At 32.6% G+C, this 17,758-nt stretch overlaps 1 protein-coding gene across 5 annotated transcripts in view; it reads right to left on the bottom strand.

The window, feature by feature from the left end:
- CSMD3 (CUB and Sushi multiple domains 3) overlaps positions 1-17,758 on the bottom strand; it is a 1,225,248-nt gene that overhangs the window by 683,573 nt on the left and 523,917 nt on the right. For all 5 annotated transcript variants that reach the window (XM_045398613.2, XM_045398612.2, XM_045398610.2 and 2 more), the window contains one exon: positions 7,896-8,020. In XM_045398613.2, the coding sequence (XP_045254548.2) occupies positions 7,896-8,020 (125 nt within the window). The remainder of the gene's footprint in view (positions 1-7,895; positions 8,021-17,758) is intronic.

Raw genomic sequence — 17,758 nt, forward strand, 5'->3', positions numbered from 1 at the left:
CTCTCTATCTTTAATGTTTTACATTTTTCAATCTCTGTATCTGTCTTTCTGTCTGTCCTTTTTGAATGCCTGCTTATCCTTTTCTATAAAAAATTGTGTACTTTTCTAGGCAGAGTGGTTCCTTAATCTTCTTTGTACTGAATGCACCGTATTCATTTTTCTGCAGTAGCTCTTATTGTGAAATACAGTAATGCATACTTTCCCGTTGCTGTTTTCCCCACTGGAGTAGCCCATTGATCTCTTTGAGAGGAAAAATTCATCTTTTCCCTCCACTTACCTAATAATTACCACAAGATATAAATGTTATTAAACAAATGAATGATTTCCAAAATAAGAGAATAGTATAAATAATAATAAACTCGGAGATAAAATGACTAAGTGGTATTTTCATGTCCAATGAAATGTATTTCCTAAAGGGTAATACTATCATTTCTGTCTTCTGTCTTTCCTTTGTTTTGAATTATCTTTATGACAAATATTGACTGTGCAACCATGCCTCTGTTGCTTTAGGGATGTTCTCTGGTTGTTTTATTTTGAATGTACTGTGTTTTCAATGAGATCATAAACTTTTTAAGGGCATAATTTGTTCAGTTCTGTTCTGTGCTTCTTACATTTTGTTTAGCATTGTGGTAAACAAAACACTTATTCATTCAAGTATTAGTGAGTATCTGCCATGTGCCAGGCATTGCTATTTGTTTGGGATTTTACACTATTTACCTAGCTCCACAAAAATTACTATAAGACAAACTAAGCAGAATACTATACTTCATGTCTTAATACAAGGAAAGGTCTGCCAAAATGTCATAAATTCTGACAGTTCATATCAAGCATAAAACCAGTGACTTTTAAAATTTCAAATAAATTCAAATTAAAGGCTAAAAATTTATCACTTTCTCATCAATCATGTCTGTGTATATTCTGCCTATGCCTTTTGTCTCCTCTTTGGTCTCTAGGTTTCATCATTTTTCCATTTTCTATTGTTTCTTTCACTTTTCATAGTACAATTATACATTTTGAGTGCATATACATAGCATCAGACATTCTAAAGGTTACAGTGTGATCACTGTTATCTATAAACCCTCCTTCCCAGAGCTAGCTGAGCTATTATTTTGAAACAAAGTGAGATTTTACTGTGGAGAAGCTAAATAAAGGAATCCTAACTCTAGTATATTTAAGTTTTCCAACATTTTATGTGATCAGAATTAGTGGAAAGGCTACTAAGTCATCACAGATCTTCAAGATGCTTTTTTCTAGTAGCACATCTTTTCAGAAAATATAGAAAATAAATTTTTCTGCATCACAGGGGAATTTTGAGAAATTTCATAAGTTTACTATGAACACAAAATGTTATTTTATTTTAATAATTTTTCAAAAATTCCTTTTATATAGATAGCTTCTCCTCCAAAATTGCAATCCCTGTGCTGATTTACATTTGTTCATCCTTGCACTAAGACATTACATTTTAGATTTTTTTCAGTCCTTGTTTTTTTAGTTTAACGAAAGCATTCATTGTTAATATGGTTATTGCAGGTTTTTTTTTTTTTTTTTTTTTTTTTTCCCTTGGTTATTTGTTGTTTGGGCATGATGTAGCCTATTTTATCCCCATTAAGTTTCAAAGTTTTAGGCTTTTAAAACTATATTAGCAAAAAGTTAAGGAGTTGTTTTCTTTTTTATTTTTCTCTTCCAAAATTTAGAATTGTTACTAATTTATTTTAAGAATTAAAATGTTTATTTCCCATTTGAAAACTCTCAAAAATAACTTAGTGTATAGCAGTGTCAAGAATGACATTATAATCAACTTCAGTTTTCTAAAGATACATTGTTTAAACTCAACTATTACAAGGGTGCATTTCATAATAAAAATGCATGAAGACAAATAATCTTTAACCTTTAAACAAAGGTAGATTTTAATGGTAAATAAAGCATAAAAGATCTGCAGAATCTAAATTACTTTGAAGCAATTTTATGATCAATAGTCATCGTTTTGGCACTGAACAAATTTGAAACCTGTCTTAAAAAAAAATGAATATCCGAAACATAGTGCAATAAAACAACATTTTGTTAGCAAGAGTTTATTAAACATTTTTAAAATTATTATTGCTTGTGTGTTTTAGGGACTGAGACAAATTCTTGGCATTCAAAGGTAAAGAAGAATATTGAACTAAAAATATCCTTAACATGTTTCAATAGAGAAGAAGTAAATATACTTCAGAATATTTAGAATTTACAACTGAAAGGAGTCCATATAATCCCTCATCAACTTACAAATAATCCTTCATCAACTTACAAATAAGTAAATTGAAGTTCAGAAGAGATTAAGCAAATGAACAAGGTCATATTCTTAGAAAATGCTGAGTTGGAAAGTGAAAGCTCTTTTTGACATCTGCGGAGATTTTCCTGCTGTGTACCAAAACTGAATCAAGAATTTGTTCATTATATGCATATTTTTATAATAATCTGAGAGCTAGGCAAAATGTGTAGAATGTATTTCTAAACAATTGTTGGAAGGGAACCTTTTAAATGCAAAATTTCTAATTTTTCAAGTAGTTTTGAATTTTAAGTGATCTATTTTCTACTAAGTTGCTATAAATGCATCACTATTAATCTCCATTAAATAACATATAAATGATATCATTAAAACCTGTTAATTGTTAGAGCTTAGTAAGGCTTATTTTCTAATCAAAATTGTTTAATAAAGCCTCAAACTATGGCTTTTAGAAAAAAAAAAACACTAAGAAGTATTAATGTGTGATAAACTTCCGTATCTACACCATTTGCCTGTCTCCTTCACCATATGTCACCCTATTAATTGCTAATATCATCCTTATTATGCATCATTTCATCTGTAAGATTATTCCACAAAACTAAGAAGGCGTCAACAACAACCACAGAAAACCACCTGCTATATGCATTTCTGGCTGATAAATTTCAGCAGGTTCTGATTTGCTCTTGGGCAAAATTTTCTAATTACTTTTGCATAACAAGAAGCCTTCTACTAGAGTAACTTTCTCTAGTTGCGATGATCTTATTACTACCTTCTCAAACTGTTTGTTACAATTAATTAAATATTCCTATAATATTTCTTAAAATGTTTTTTAGCAGCTACTGTATGTACAAAAACATGGGTGCAATGGGTCACCGAGCTAAACACTGAGAAGAGGAATAATATGTAAGAGGTAACTTGTAACATATGTAAAATAATTTTGAAAAAGTTAAGAACCCGGTATTTTAATAAATATGAGTTAGTGAGGGTTGCAGCTCTTAGGGTTGACCAGTATTTGTCTATCATATAACCTGTACACCCATTTTTTCCATTGTTTATAAAGAAAGGAATTGAACCTCATTTAGATTGTTTTATTATATCAACAGTAATGGATGGGTAGACCACATTGATAACTGTCCTCTTTGGCAACAGCTGAAACAGATCCATTCAACATTCAAACACTTTAGAGGCATTGATTATTTTGTTCTTTTTGAGGTGGTTTTTGTTGAAGAAGCAAGTCTATTGCCCATGAAATGATTAGGGAGCACTGCCAAACAAAATAAGATTAAATGCTATATTGTGTGGTAAAAATGTTAGTAATTACAAGTAATTTTAAAGATGAGGAGAAAAGGGAAAATTGAAATAGGAAAGAATTTTTAGAGGAGGTGAAACTGAACAAGACCTTGAGAGATTGGCTTGGTCATTCAGGAACAGGCTAGACATATATGAATATCAAGGTGGTAATTCTGTTTATTATTGAGACATTGGGATAAACTTTTGGTACGAGTTAAAAAAAAAAAAAACAAAGTTGCATAAAGGCAAATTATGGGTGATTTTGGAAATCAAAAGAGTTAACAATCAGCAACTGCTGCAGCAACACCACACCCACCACCACCACATGGACTCCATTCATAAAGTGAGACTTTGATGGGATTAGTCTGTCAGTAACATGTAGGATAAATTGTACTCTAAATGAAAAGAAAAGTGATAGTCATAGTACTGGAATTGTAGAATAGTGACAATGGGAATGGAGGTTTAGGAGTGCTTCTAGACATATTTCAAACCAGGAGATACCTAACATAACCTCTCAAATTTTATCTCACTCTACATCCTTTCATATAACTGACCAACTGATTCCCCAGATGTGTCAGTTCACACTGTGATTTTGCCTATGATATATTCTTGACATTTGAAATGACTTTCACATCCATCTTCCTCTGCCTATATCCACAATAATTTCCAAGTTCTGTCCACATATTATTTTCTCCATCTCAATGGCCATTTCCAAACATGGATATAATCTTCCTCATCTGAATTTTGCAGAGGATTGCACTAACTTGTAAACAAAAGTCTATTATATATTATCTAGTTTTGTGTTTATGCCTTATAAATCAATACAAAATGATAAAAATTATTGTATACTCTATATCACATATGGTATATAATCTAGAATACCTACTTGTGTTCATAAGTGTTTGTTGAATGAATAAAAATAAATTGATCAGTACAACAATAAATGAATAATAACAATTTGATGATTTTTGAATAAAAAAATTAAAAGGTGATGTCAAGATTTTTATGGTTTTTTTTTAGTATTTTTCCATCTCATTATCTTCTTTTCTCATCCTCCCTTAATCACCCATTTCATTAATCCCATGTGTGGTTTGTGTCCTTGTAACTTAACAGACTTTGATTACTCGGTACCATCGCAATAAACAGATTAAAATTTGCCTTTTTTGTCTTCAGTCTATTATTATTAACTATTTCAAATGTTTCCACATTGTCAAAATTATCCATGCCAACCACATACTGTTTCTTTACGTATGAGGAAGGTCTAAAATGAACATTCTATACATCTTCAACACATAAGGCTACTTATTTGCAAAAGCTCCAGCTTTTAGATATCGACTGCATTTCCAATAAAGGAATAATTGTTTTCACCACTTTATACTGTCAAATACTTTGTATACATAACCCATCTATGGAATAAGAATCATCTCTGTTTGTGTAAAAAAATTAATATTAATTTATAAACTGCTCTTTTGATTCATAATTTGCTGTCTGTGTGAACTTTTAATCCCTTTAAAAATTACCATTTCTTGATCGCTAAACCATGCAATACACAGACAGAAACTACATTAATAATCTCTCAAAGGTGCAGTGCACTGATACGGCAATTTATGCTGTTGTCTGGAAAAAAGCATATTTGTTCTGTCCAAGAACCCATGAGACATGAGAACTACTCTTTGTTGAGACTCACAGTAGTCATTTTAAAACTTCAATTACTATTTCAGCATGTTCCCTCCATTACTGTTTCCACTACCACAGCCAGTAATTTCTAGCAACAAAATGGACTTTGTAAACCACACACATATGTGCCTCGCATTCAATGAGCAAATGCATCTATGTCTAATATCTGCAGAAAAAAATGTAAATTTAAATGAAATAATATCAACACATGAATATTGAATATGTGCTTTTTATACTTCCTATATAATAATTGTTGAATAAATATGAATATATGTTATATGTATAACATCATAATGTATCTTGCAATCTAAAAAGTCCAATCATATATTAATATTCAACAGATAGTTCTTGAAATTCAAGTCAGTACAGAGCTGCTCTTTGTGCCATGGGGTTTATAAAAAATAACAATGTAATATAACACCTTACTTTTGCTTTTGAACAATTTACAATCATAAGTATGATTCATCTTTTTAATCAAAGTGAGAGTCTTGAATGAAAAAAGATGCTTTGTAGTCTCAATCTTACTTTATGTAGATCTTAAATTCCATGATCTGGCTATAACTTCTGGTGTGAGATTTCGTTCTTACATTAACACTAATCTCCTTTTCTTGAATCTGTCATCTATTTTCATCCGTTTTTGCTAACAAAAATGCACATATCTAATTTATGTGACACTGAAGTAGGATATTTGGAACATATCATTTTGAAGCCACAATGTTCACTATATTGCTCTTTATGGCTATAATTTCATCTTGAGTGAAGGACACAAGAAATCAGTCTTACACATTTTACTGTTCTATTTATTGCCATGACATTCATGAAAGTAACCCTTACAAAATGTATTATTCATTATTCACTTTATAAGAAAATATGAGATACTGTATGCTTCTTTCTAAGCTATAAAAAAGTGTGCCTTTCTCGTATCACAGGAATACTTGAATTTTATAGACAGTATTTCTTGGGTGTAAACTGGTCAAGTTTCTTTATATATTTGACAACTATACTATTTAAAGAGAAGAACAGCTAGAGAGAATTTGAGTACAGAGACACTGAAAAATGCAGAAACATGATTATTACAAATGATAACCACCAGAACAACAAACAAGCAATCAGAAATGCCAGTATGACATGATGAGGTGTTCATTTTCAAACACAGTTTTACAAAGTTTAGAAAGAAGGAGCCTTATTTGATTTATGTGGAAATATTTCATCTGAGGAAAGGTGATGCCAGTGGGAGCTAGGATAAAGAAGGGGGGAAAGATTAGTTTTCATGATTAGCAGTTAAATTGACCATTAACAGTTTAATTAATTAAATAATTTGTATGTTTGTTCCTACAAGTGGTCAGAAGCAGTTAAAGAAGAGAAAAAGGTAAGCAAGTGGAATAGATGGCAAAGAAACAGTCGGAAGGTGAAAAAGGAGTATAATAATATAGATATAACATCATTTAATTATAATATATTCATATTTTTAAAGATTTATCTCAATGAAATAATAGTTCTTTCTATACTCTGTCAGAAGTCAGTGACAGACACTGAAATTTGAGGTGTAGATTTTAATTCTACTGGCAGGAACTATTTGAAATCAGACTGACCTCAATGATATGGTTCTTGCAAACCCTGATGCTTATGTCTAATGATATTGGCATATCTGTATTAGTTTTTTTAGTATCTAAAGATGATGATATTTACACTATGGGTAGTCAAACTGACATATAATCATGTGTTTTTCACTGTGAATTACTTATTAAAACTCAACTACAAAGTCAGATGATTTTAATACATTTGAACTCCCATGTTAAAAAAAAAAAGGTATCCCAGTTGGTTGTGTTAGTGTCCTGCTTTATTTTCTAAGTAGGTGTACAAAATGACACTTGCCTTTCATAATATTTTCCTCTATATTTGAAATTGTTCTTAATGAGTTTTGTCCAGTCAATATTTTGCCTAACATATATATATACACACATACACACACACACATATATACACACACACACACACATATATGCATATTGGTATTTTTTAATATATATATGTGTACACACATACGCGCACACACACACATATATATCTCCAGTAATTCAAGACAAGATATATATATGTATATCTTACATATATGTATATCTTACATATATACACACATGCAGATAATATAAGATATATATTTATATCTTATTTGGAATTATTGGTAATGTGATATATAAAGCCAGAGAACTAAATGGTTTGTTCTAGATTAAATTAACTAACTGTAGAACCTGTGCTCCACCTTGACTGCTACCAAGTACTGTAGACAGGGACACATAAGCAATTCAAATGGCAAACTATGCAAGTGGAGGAGAAATTACAGCTTTAAAATATCTGTATCGATACTTCTACAGACAGGGTAATTGTGATTTTTCAAAAATGTCAACAATATTTCCAGAGTGTTATATTACACACTTTATGCTTCAGTCTATGTTGTATGATTATTAGATTGGAAATTCCTTGGGAACCTAACAGAGTGATTCACATTTTGCAGATTTTCTATAAATATCAACAAATACATCAGCACAATCTTTCCTTAAAGATTATATTACAATTCAAAGACTTACTTGCAACTTATACCCAATGAAATAAAGGTTAAACTATTAAAATGTGTTCAGAGGGCATTATTATAAAACGTTACCTTTACACACAGGCCTGTGATCAGTCCAAGCAGCAAAAACTTCAGCTATCCGTTGACAGGTGATGCTCTTTGCACCCTGTAGGACATAATCTTCATCACAAGAGAACTGCACAGTTGATCCAAGGCTAAAGTTAAATAAAAGAGAAAAAATATGATAAGAAAGATGCAAGGTAATAACTAGGCTTCACTTATACTGGCAATATACAATAGGTCAAATATGTACTATAGTGACAAAAAATATTCTGGAAAACAAAATGTGAAAGTATGACTTGTAGAAATGTGAAGCTGTCATCAAATGTAATCGTTTTGTTAACAGATGTAGAAACGAAGGTCAAATAATTGACTAAGTTTACCATGCTAAGTAGGTGGTAAATGTGAATCAAAATGTCGCCATTCTGACTTGAATTCCAGTACAGTACTTGTGTTCATAGCATATTACAGTGCTTTTCTGGCATGTATTTACATGTGTATGTTTGTAGATGTGTCTTTACATATGTATGCATTTAGACATGCATTTGTGTCTATATACATGCATTTAATGTATTTAGAGATGCAAAATTATACTGATTGTTTTTCATGTGGAGTTTTTTCTACAAAATATTTTAATTTTTGTGGGTACATAGTAGGTGCATTTAGATGACATCTTATAAGCTAACCTAAGATAAAATATTAAGATAGAAAATGGTCCTCTTATCTAGGTGAGAAGGCTCCTTTCCTCCTACCTTCTTTATCTTTACACTATTTCTCTCTCTTAATGCTCCAGCTTAACTTAAGCTCCTAAATCATTGTAGCAATTATTCTACTGAGGTATGGGCAAGCAATAGACAAGGAGATGAAAATATTTAATTCTTTTTCTTTCTTTTTTTTTTTTTTTTTTTTTTGAGACAGAATCTCTCTCTGTTACCCATGCTGGAGTGCAGTGGCGCAATCTCAGCTTACTGCAAGTTCCACCTCCTGAGTTCACACCATTCTCCTGCCTCAGACTCCCAAGTAGCTGGGACTACAGGTGCCCACTAACATGCCGGGCTAATTTTTTGTATTTTTAGTAGAGACAGGGTCTCACCATGTTACAAAAAATACGATTACATTATTTTGGTTATTTTTAACTATATGATTAAGTTATTATTGACTATAGCTATCCTGTTATGCTATCAAACAGTAGGTCTTTTTCATTCTTTCTATTTCTTTTTTTACCCATTAACCTTACCCCTCTCCCTCCTAGCACCCATATGTATATGTATATACGGATATGCTCTCTATATCCATAAGTTTGTTTTGATTTTTAGATCCCTCAGATAAGTGAGAACACGTGTTATTTGTCTTTCTGTGCCTCACTTAATTCACTTAATAATCTCCAGTTCCACCCATGTTGTTGCAAATGACAGGGTTCCATACTTTTTATGGCTAAATAGTCCCTTAACATGGCATAAAAAGTCCTACATGTCGTCTCTCACTCAATGCGACACCTGATCAGCATCTCTAGAAGTTAATCCATATAACCAAAGAGAGATTCTCTTTACAGTCTTCTTAGACCACATCATGACTCCGAGTTTTATTTAGACTACTCTTAGAGCTTGAGCAACCTTAAAAGTTTATATAATGGTCAATTATCTGCCTTTTCCTTCTTTCTCACCTCAATAAAGAAAAACTCCATTCTTCTAGTTGCTAAGGCCACAAACCTTAAAGTTATTCTTAACTCACCTTTTCGTCTTGCATTTCACAACCACTCCATCAGGAAGATCCTGTTGGCAACACATTAAAAATCCAAAATCTAAAATGTTTCACTCCTACGGTGTCAATAGGAATCTGAGCCACAAATTCTCATTCATATGATTGCAATAGTCCTTCTTGCTATGTTATTAGGTTTTCCTCTTTCTGTTCCTGACTCTCTGCAATCTATTCGTAAATAGTATCCAGAGCAAACTTTTTAAAAGTTGGTTCAAATTATATCACTTTTGTAGTTTCAAATTTTCTATCCCTGTTTCACTCATAATAAAGAGATTGCCCTTAAAATTGCCAACGTGGCCTCTGCTCATTTGCAGAATTAATTTCCTATGCTTTCCCTTTCCATGTCTGTTCTTCAGATTTATCGACTTCCTTATTCTGGTTTGAAGATATTGAGCATGTGCCTCCTTCAGGGTCTTTACACTTGCCGTTATATCAATCTGCAAAACCATTTCTTCAGAAGTCCTGTATCTCTCATTCTCAATTGTTCTGTTTTCTCCTCACATGACATTTTATCCATAAAGCCCTCCCTTACTGCTCTGTGTACAACAGCTACAACTATTCCATTGTCTTTTTCCATGTTATTTCCTATAAACTATCTGATGTGCTGTTTATTTATCTCCACACTTCCACTAAAAACACCTCAAGTCACTTATCTATTTTGTTTTCCAACAAGTCAAACATTTCCAAAAGTATTGTAAGTTTATGTATAGATCTTTAACAGAGTGAGTAAATGCTATCATTTGCAGATTTATTGGTTGCTAACATATAAGACTGCCTAACGCATTCAGATATGTCCTTATTCCTACAACTGGAAAAATATTCTTCGTCAGGATGCTATCTCAAGGCTAATTAAATTTTTATTATCCGTGGCACCCACTATTTCCCATTACCTGCTGCATTTGCTGTGTTCAAAAAAGAGCAAGAAAAATACTAATGTGATTGGAGCATAGAAAATAACGAGAGGGGTATGTGAAATTAAGTCAAAGAAGCAATTATGGGTTGCAGTTAGATTTGTTACAACTTTGTAGGCCAATGTAAGGATTTTGACCCTCATTCTGAGAGACTTGGGTAGTCATTACAGGAATTTAAGACAAGTGAATACTATGCTTTAAAATGAACTCATTGGTTTCTGAGTGAAGGATACAATTTAAGGGGCCAAAGATAGAAGCAAAGAGTTTAGTTAACAAGCTGTCACAGAAATCCTAGCTTTCATGGAGATGATATGATGGCAACAAGTATTAGAAAAGTAGAAGCTATAAACTAATGATGGTAAAAACTTTAGGGGATGGAAGAAGAAGGCCCAGTATAGGGCCTGGCCCATAGGATTAATGGAATTACTATTTTCTTACTAACATAATAAATTAATGATCTATCATGGTTACCGTATTTGTCACAGATGATTATGATACTCTAGTTCTAACCAGGCTTTTCTTGCTAAAAGTAATAAATGACATCTTGTTTAAGTGACAGGCATTTCAGCATGTTTCTTTTGATTATAGCAAATTAATTCACTTAGCTTGGAGACAGGAAATTGATAATAATAAACATGTAACTGTTTTGCTACTATGCTAAAGATTACCAGTAATGGTCTCTGAAGTTTCTATACTTATTTCCCCCTAAAAATTAGCCATCTCTACATGTTTTTCTCCCCTTAATACACTGGGAAAAGTAGTTTAGAGTAGTGGTGAACAGTTCAAGCTACAGAATCACAGGTATCTCCTTTCAAATACTAACTCTGCCCTAAACTTCAGCTTTCTCATCTGTTGGGATAAAGTAAAGTAACATTATTTATAAACTACACAGGGTCTATCACATATGAAGCACTCAGTTATTTCCCTCAATTAGATTAAAATGAATTCCTCATAGTCTGGGGGTTCTTGTCTTTTAAAGTCATTTTGAGTATCTCAGTATTCCTCCATTTGTCTAAACTTTAAAATTTCATTCTCATAATTATATTTAAGTTCTGGTGGGGGAAATTTATTTTTGTCCATTTATAAAGTTTATATTCTCACATCCCATATCTCCCTAACATGCACCTTATTTTCCAAATACCATTACCTGTAATTTACTTTTGCTCATACCTTTTGTCTTTCTACAATGTCTACTCTGCCAGGAATTCTCATTTGCCTCATTTAGCTTAATCATTATTAAGATTTTATTTTAATTTTTGGTTACTCATGAAGCTCTTATTAATTTATCCATTAAGAATTAAATATTTCCCTTTGGGAGGCCGAGGCGGGCGGATCATGGGATCAGGAGATCGAGACGATCCTGGCTAACATGGTGAGACCCCGTCTCTACTAAAAATACAAAAAATTAGCCGAGCGTGGAGGCGGGCGCCTATACTTCCAGCTACTCGGGATGCTAAGGCAGGAGAATGGCGTGAACCTGGGAGGCTGAGCTTGCAGTGAGCCGAGATCACGCCACTGCACTCCAGCCTGGGTGACAGAACGAGACTCTGTCTCAATAAATAAATAAATAAAGATAAAAAAATAATTAAATATTTTCATCTCTTTGTTCATTGCTTGCCCATACCTCAGTAGAATAATTGCTACAATTATTTAGGGGCTAAAGTGAAGCTGAAGCATTAAGAGAGATAAATAGTGTAAAGATAAAGAAGGTAGGAGGAAAGGAGCCTTCTCACCTAGATAAGAGGACCATTTTCTACCTTAATATTTTATCTTAGGTTAGCTTATAAGATGCCATCTAAATGCATCATATATGATATTTTGGCCACATAGCCAATGGTTGTCTTCTGATTTAGATTTTCTAGGTCTGTTCTACACTTTAAAGGATCTGTTTATGCTGCAGGAGGAGAGGAAATGGGATATTTTTAAATAAGGATTTAAATTTATTTAAGAAGAAATCAAACTGCCAATGGTAAATATTTCTAATTACTCATTTGTACTGTATAAGCCATTAATTTATTCCCCACTAATGAAGAAAAACATCTATATTGGGCATTTGCAAGCATCTCCATCCATGCTCACAGCTACACTTCAACACACTCTAGACCAAAAATATAAAAGTGCAAAACAAAACACAGAGAGGACAGAAGTCAATGAAATAAGCAGACTTTCCAGTAAAATCCAGGCTCACTAATCAGGAAATGAATATCTTAAACAAATACACTGTGCTTTCATTGTATTAACTGTTTTAATATTTGAGTCAAACTTAAGAAAAGCTTACACTAAGTCTCATTAAATATGTGTGTGTGCGCATGTGTGTATGTGTGTGTGTATGCATTCCTAGGAAAGTATTCAGTTGAAATGACAATGAAGACAAGCTGTATCCACTGAAATTCATCTGTCACCACAGAAGAGATGTCTGCCCTACCCAGCCAAATAAAACTTTCCACTTTAATAGGTTATTTATTCTGACACAACATTTCAAAACAAATGGCTGAGCACATTTTTAATTTGAAAGTACCGAGTCCTAAGGCAAATGATATATAATGATACTGTTTGAAAAACTAGTGTTGACTTTCTCATGATTATGCTGGTCAATATTTAAGTGCTGTCATCTTTTTAAAAATGATACTTATTTTGCAAAAACACTCTAAAATATCAAAGTTGTCAGTAAGAGAAGATATGAGGTTTTTCAAAATACACAAAATTTTACCTATGTTGGCCCAAGATAGTGAATCTATAATTTTATTTACAATCAAATAGACAGGATATGAACAAATATAGAAATATGGAAGGACAGATAATAGTGCTTGGGTCGTAGAAGAGGATCTTAAAAAAAAAACAAAGGAGGAACAAATCTTGACAGCATTATATCAAGAGTAAATTTGTCTGTAACAACTTTTGTTGTTACTATTTTTTGGTTTATTTGAAAAGGTCTAGACAATTTCCTGACAGATGCAGAAGTTTACCACTAAGTAGCAGATACATATTTTTCAAAATCATCACTGTACAAATAGAAATTATCCAGGCATGAGGGATGATCTAACAATTAAAGCATCTGCAAACCATTTCTGTAGTAAAAAAGTCAAAACATTAAACGTGAAGAAAATATTAAGAAAATGACCACGGTAATGCTGCTTTAATATCTTTAAAAGTCTAATTATTCTCTAAATGTCTTTAAGCTAGCAATTTCAAAAATGAGTTTGAAAATCTCATTACACATTAGAAAAATCTAAGGTTATCTGAGGAGTGGGGGATTTTTACAATATGAGATTTTCTGTTTTAAAATTGTACAAGTATGTATTGCAGAAATTTTGAAAATTAAGATTAGTAAAAAAAAGTGAAAAACACTTAAGCTCTACATTGTTAAATGTAATTTAATTTACATTTTATTACATTAATCTGAAGCTAATTCCAAAATTCTAGTTCTTTTCATATTCAAATTATTTCTTTCTTCTTTCCTTCTTGTAAAATTGGAGCAAGTGAAGCTCTTTATAGAGGGGTCATTCCTCCAACTGGTTTGGGATTCAATCCACCCCACCTTGCCATTACTTATACTATTAATTATTCCCTCTTTCTCTTGAATATTCAACTCTCATTTTAAGCTGGTAGTAAAACTGATGGTATTAATCTATTTATTTGTATGTTGTAAAAATTAAATGTTAATAAACTTTATCCAAAGGGATGATATATTACTTTATTTTCAAAATATTTTGTTTCTGACTCTAAGTTACATTGATAAGCTTTTTAGATATTATAAAATATTCCATCTCATACCAAAACTTTTCTTCAAAATATAATGAATACCATGTTTTTTATGCCTATTGCCTATTTCATTGACCTTATAAAATTAATGTCATTATTTTGTGGAAATAATGTCAACCAAACCAAGACTATGTCTGATACAAAGAGAATTCAATTCAGCATTCACACACTTTTGTATTTCTGTACACTGTTGGTTATACTCAGCCTGGATATTGTCACTGGGTATCTTGCTTTGTGGAATGCTTAAGGTCACTCACTACCTCATTCAATATTTATGCCAACTACTGCCCTATTTAATAACCCCAAGTGTAGTCATTTGTGTACAATTTAGAGTATACTAGAAAGATAATAATGCTACCTGTCTTTGCCCCTCCAATACTCGGCTTCAGATAAATTCTATCACTAGGTGTACATCTTTCTTCTTGTAGATTTACTTCCTCTATTTATATACTTCTATGAAACATAACATAGTATACTCAAAAATAGTATAATTCCAAAAGAAGTAATATTCTGGAAAAAGGAAAAATCCCCCCAAAAATAGATTGGTCAGAGAGAAACATAAAAGTCCTAGGCAAGTGCATTAGATAATATAGATTTCCATATGATAACAGCTAGTTAAATAGCTAACCAAGCTAAAAGCAAATCTCACAGAAAAAGTTATAATTTCAAACCTTCAAAAGAAAGCATACTGATTATTATCATAGAGTCGTTTTCGTTAACCTCCAAAATTAACTGTGGTGAACTCAGAATCCTCAAAAATCCTTGCTATAATACCCGACAAGATTTCAAGATGTTAAGTTTAGTACAACTATTAAAAACGTGAGAGCTGAAAATTTTATTTTTATGTTGATAATTCTTTTTATGGAGACTAAGAGATAAATACTTGCCACTATATGATGTTTTTATTTTGTTTTGCTTTATGTTTTATATATAACATTCACTAGGCCAGATCTTGTGTCTTAATTAAACAATTTTTAACAGATCTTCAATTCTACGTAAGCACAATATTTTTTTTTTATTATTTATTTATTTATTTATTTTTTTAAACTTTTTTTTTTAAATTTATTTATTATTATTATACTTTAAGTTGTAGGGTACATGTGCATAACGTGCAGGTTTGTTACATATGTATACTTGTGCCATGTTGGTGTGCTGCACCCATCAACTCATCATTTACATCAGGTATAACTCCCAATGCAATCCCTCCCCCCTCCCCCCTCCCCATGAGGGGCCCCTGTGTGTGATGTTCCCCTTCCTGAGTCCAAGTGATCTCATTGTTCAGTTCCCACCTATGAGTGAGAACATGCGGTGTTTGGTTTTCTGTTCTTGTGATAGTTTGCTAAGAATGATGGTTTCCAGCTGCATCCATGTCCCTACAAAGGACACAAACTCATCCTTTTTTGATGACTGCATAGTATTCCATGGTGTATATGTGCCACATTTTCTTAATCCAATCTGTCACTGATGGACATTTGGGTTGATTCCAAGTCTTTGCTATTGTGAATAGTGCTGCAATAAACATACGTGTGCATGTGTCTTTATAGCAGCATAATTTATAATCCTTTGGGTATATACCCAGTAATGGGATGGCTGGGTCATATGGTACATCTAGTTCTAGATCCTTGAGGAATCGCCATACTGTTTTCCATAATGGTTGAACTAGTTTACAATCCCACCAACAGTGTAAAAGTGTTCCTATTTCTCCACATCCTCTCCAGCACCTGTTGTTTCCTGACTTTTTAATGATCGCCATTCTAACTGGTGTGAGATGGTATCTCATTGTGGTTTTGATTTGCATTTCTCTGATGGCCAGTGATGATGAGCATTTTTTCATGTGTCTGTTGGCTGTATGAATGTCTTCTTTTGAGAACTGTCTGTTCATATCCTTTGCCCACTTTTTGATGGGGTTGTTTTTTTCTTGTAAATTTGTTTGAGTTCTTTGTAGGTTCTGGATATTAGCCCTTTGTCAGATGAGTAGATTGCAAAAATTTTCTCCCATTCTGTAGGTTGCCGGTTCACTCTGATGGTAGTTTCTTTTGCTGTGCAGAAGCTCTTTAATTTAATGAGATCCCATTTGTCAATTTTGGCTTTTGCTGCCGTTGCTTTTGGTGTTTTAGACATGAAGTCTTTGCCCATGCCTATGTCCTGAATGGTACTACCTAGGTTTTCCTCTAGGATTTTTATGCTATTAGGTCTAACATTTAAGTCTCTAATCCATCTTGAATTAATTTTCGTATAAGGAGTAAGGAAAGGATCCAGTTTCAGCTTTCTACTTATGGCTAGCCAATTTTCCCAGCACCATTTATTAAATAGGGAATCCTTTCCCCATTTCTTGTTTCTCTCAGGTTTGTCAAAGATCAGATGGCTGTAGATGTGTGGTATTATTTCTGAGGACTCTGTTCTGTTCCATTGGTCTATATCTCTGTTTTGGTACCAGTACCATGCTGTTTTGGTTACTGTAGCCTTGTAGTATAGTTTGAAGTCAGGTAGCGTGATGCCTCCAGCTTTGTTCTTTTGACTTAGGATTGTCTTGGAGATGCGGGCTCTTTTTTGGTTCCATATGAACTTTAAAGCAGTTTTTTCCCATTCTGTGAAGAAACTCATTGGTAGCTTGATGGGGATGGCATTGAATCTATAAATTACCTTGGGCAGTATGGCCATTTTCATGATATTGATTCTTCCTATCCATGAGCATGGTATGTTCTTCCATTTGTTTGTGTCCTCTTTTATTTCACTGAGCAGTGGTTTGTAGTTCTCCTTGAAGAGGTCCTTTGCATCCCTTGTAAGTTGGATTCCTAGGTATTTTATTATCTTTGAAGCAATTGTGAATGGAAGTTCATTCCTGATTTGGCTCTCTGTTTGTCTGTTACTGGTGTGTAAGAATGCTTGTGATTTTTGCACATTAATTTTGTATCCTGAGAGTTTGCTGAAGTTGCTTATCAGCTTAAGGAGATTTTGGGCTGAGACAATGGGGTTTTCTAAATATACAATCATGTCATCTGCAAACAGGGACAGTTTGACTTCTTCTTTTCCTAACTGAATACCCTTGATTTCTTTCTCTTGCCTAATTGCCCTAGACAGAACTTCCAACACTATGTTGAATAGGAGTGGTGAGAGAGGGCATCCCTGTCTTGAAGCACAATATTTTTATATAACAAGTGAAGTATGGTACAGATCCATAACTGTGTTATAAAATAAGAAGTCACATAGTAAGATAATGATATTATTTGATAGGAAAAAGGGAATAAAATAAAGTGCTTTTGAAGGTAGAATGCGTTAGAAAGTGACACGAAAATGTTCAGAAAAATTACAATATATATACACAAGTGGCAAAATATAATTTAATTAAAAACTTAAATAAATTAATTTTTTTCTGTGACAAATATTTTTAAGACATGAGTTAAAATCATTTGAACATAATAAAGCTTTCAAATAGTATTTATTGAAGATCTATGTTTGGGA

The sequence above is a fragment of the Macaca fascicularis genome, chromosome 8 (genome assembly GCF_037993035.2).
Source record: "Macaca fascicularis isolate 582-1 chromosome 8, T2T-MFA8v1.1".
Taxonomy (NCBI): domain Eukaryota; kingdom Metazoa; phylum Chordata; class Mammalia; order Primates; family Cercopithecidae; genus Macaca; species Macaca fascicularis.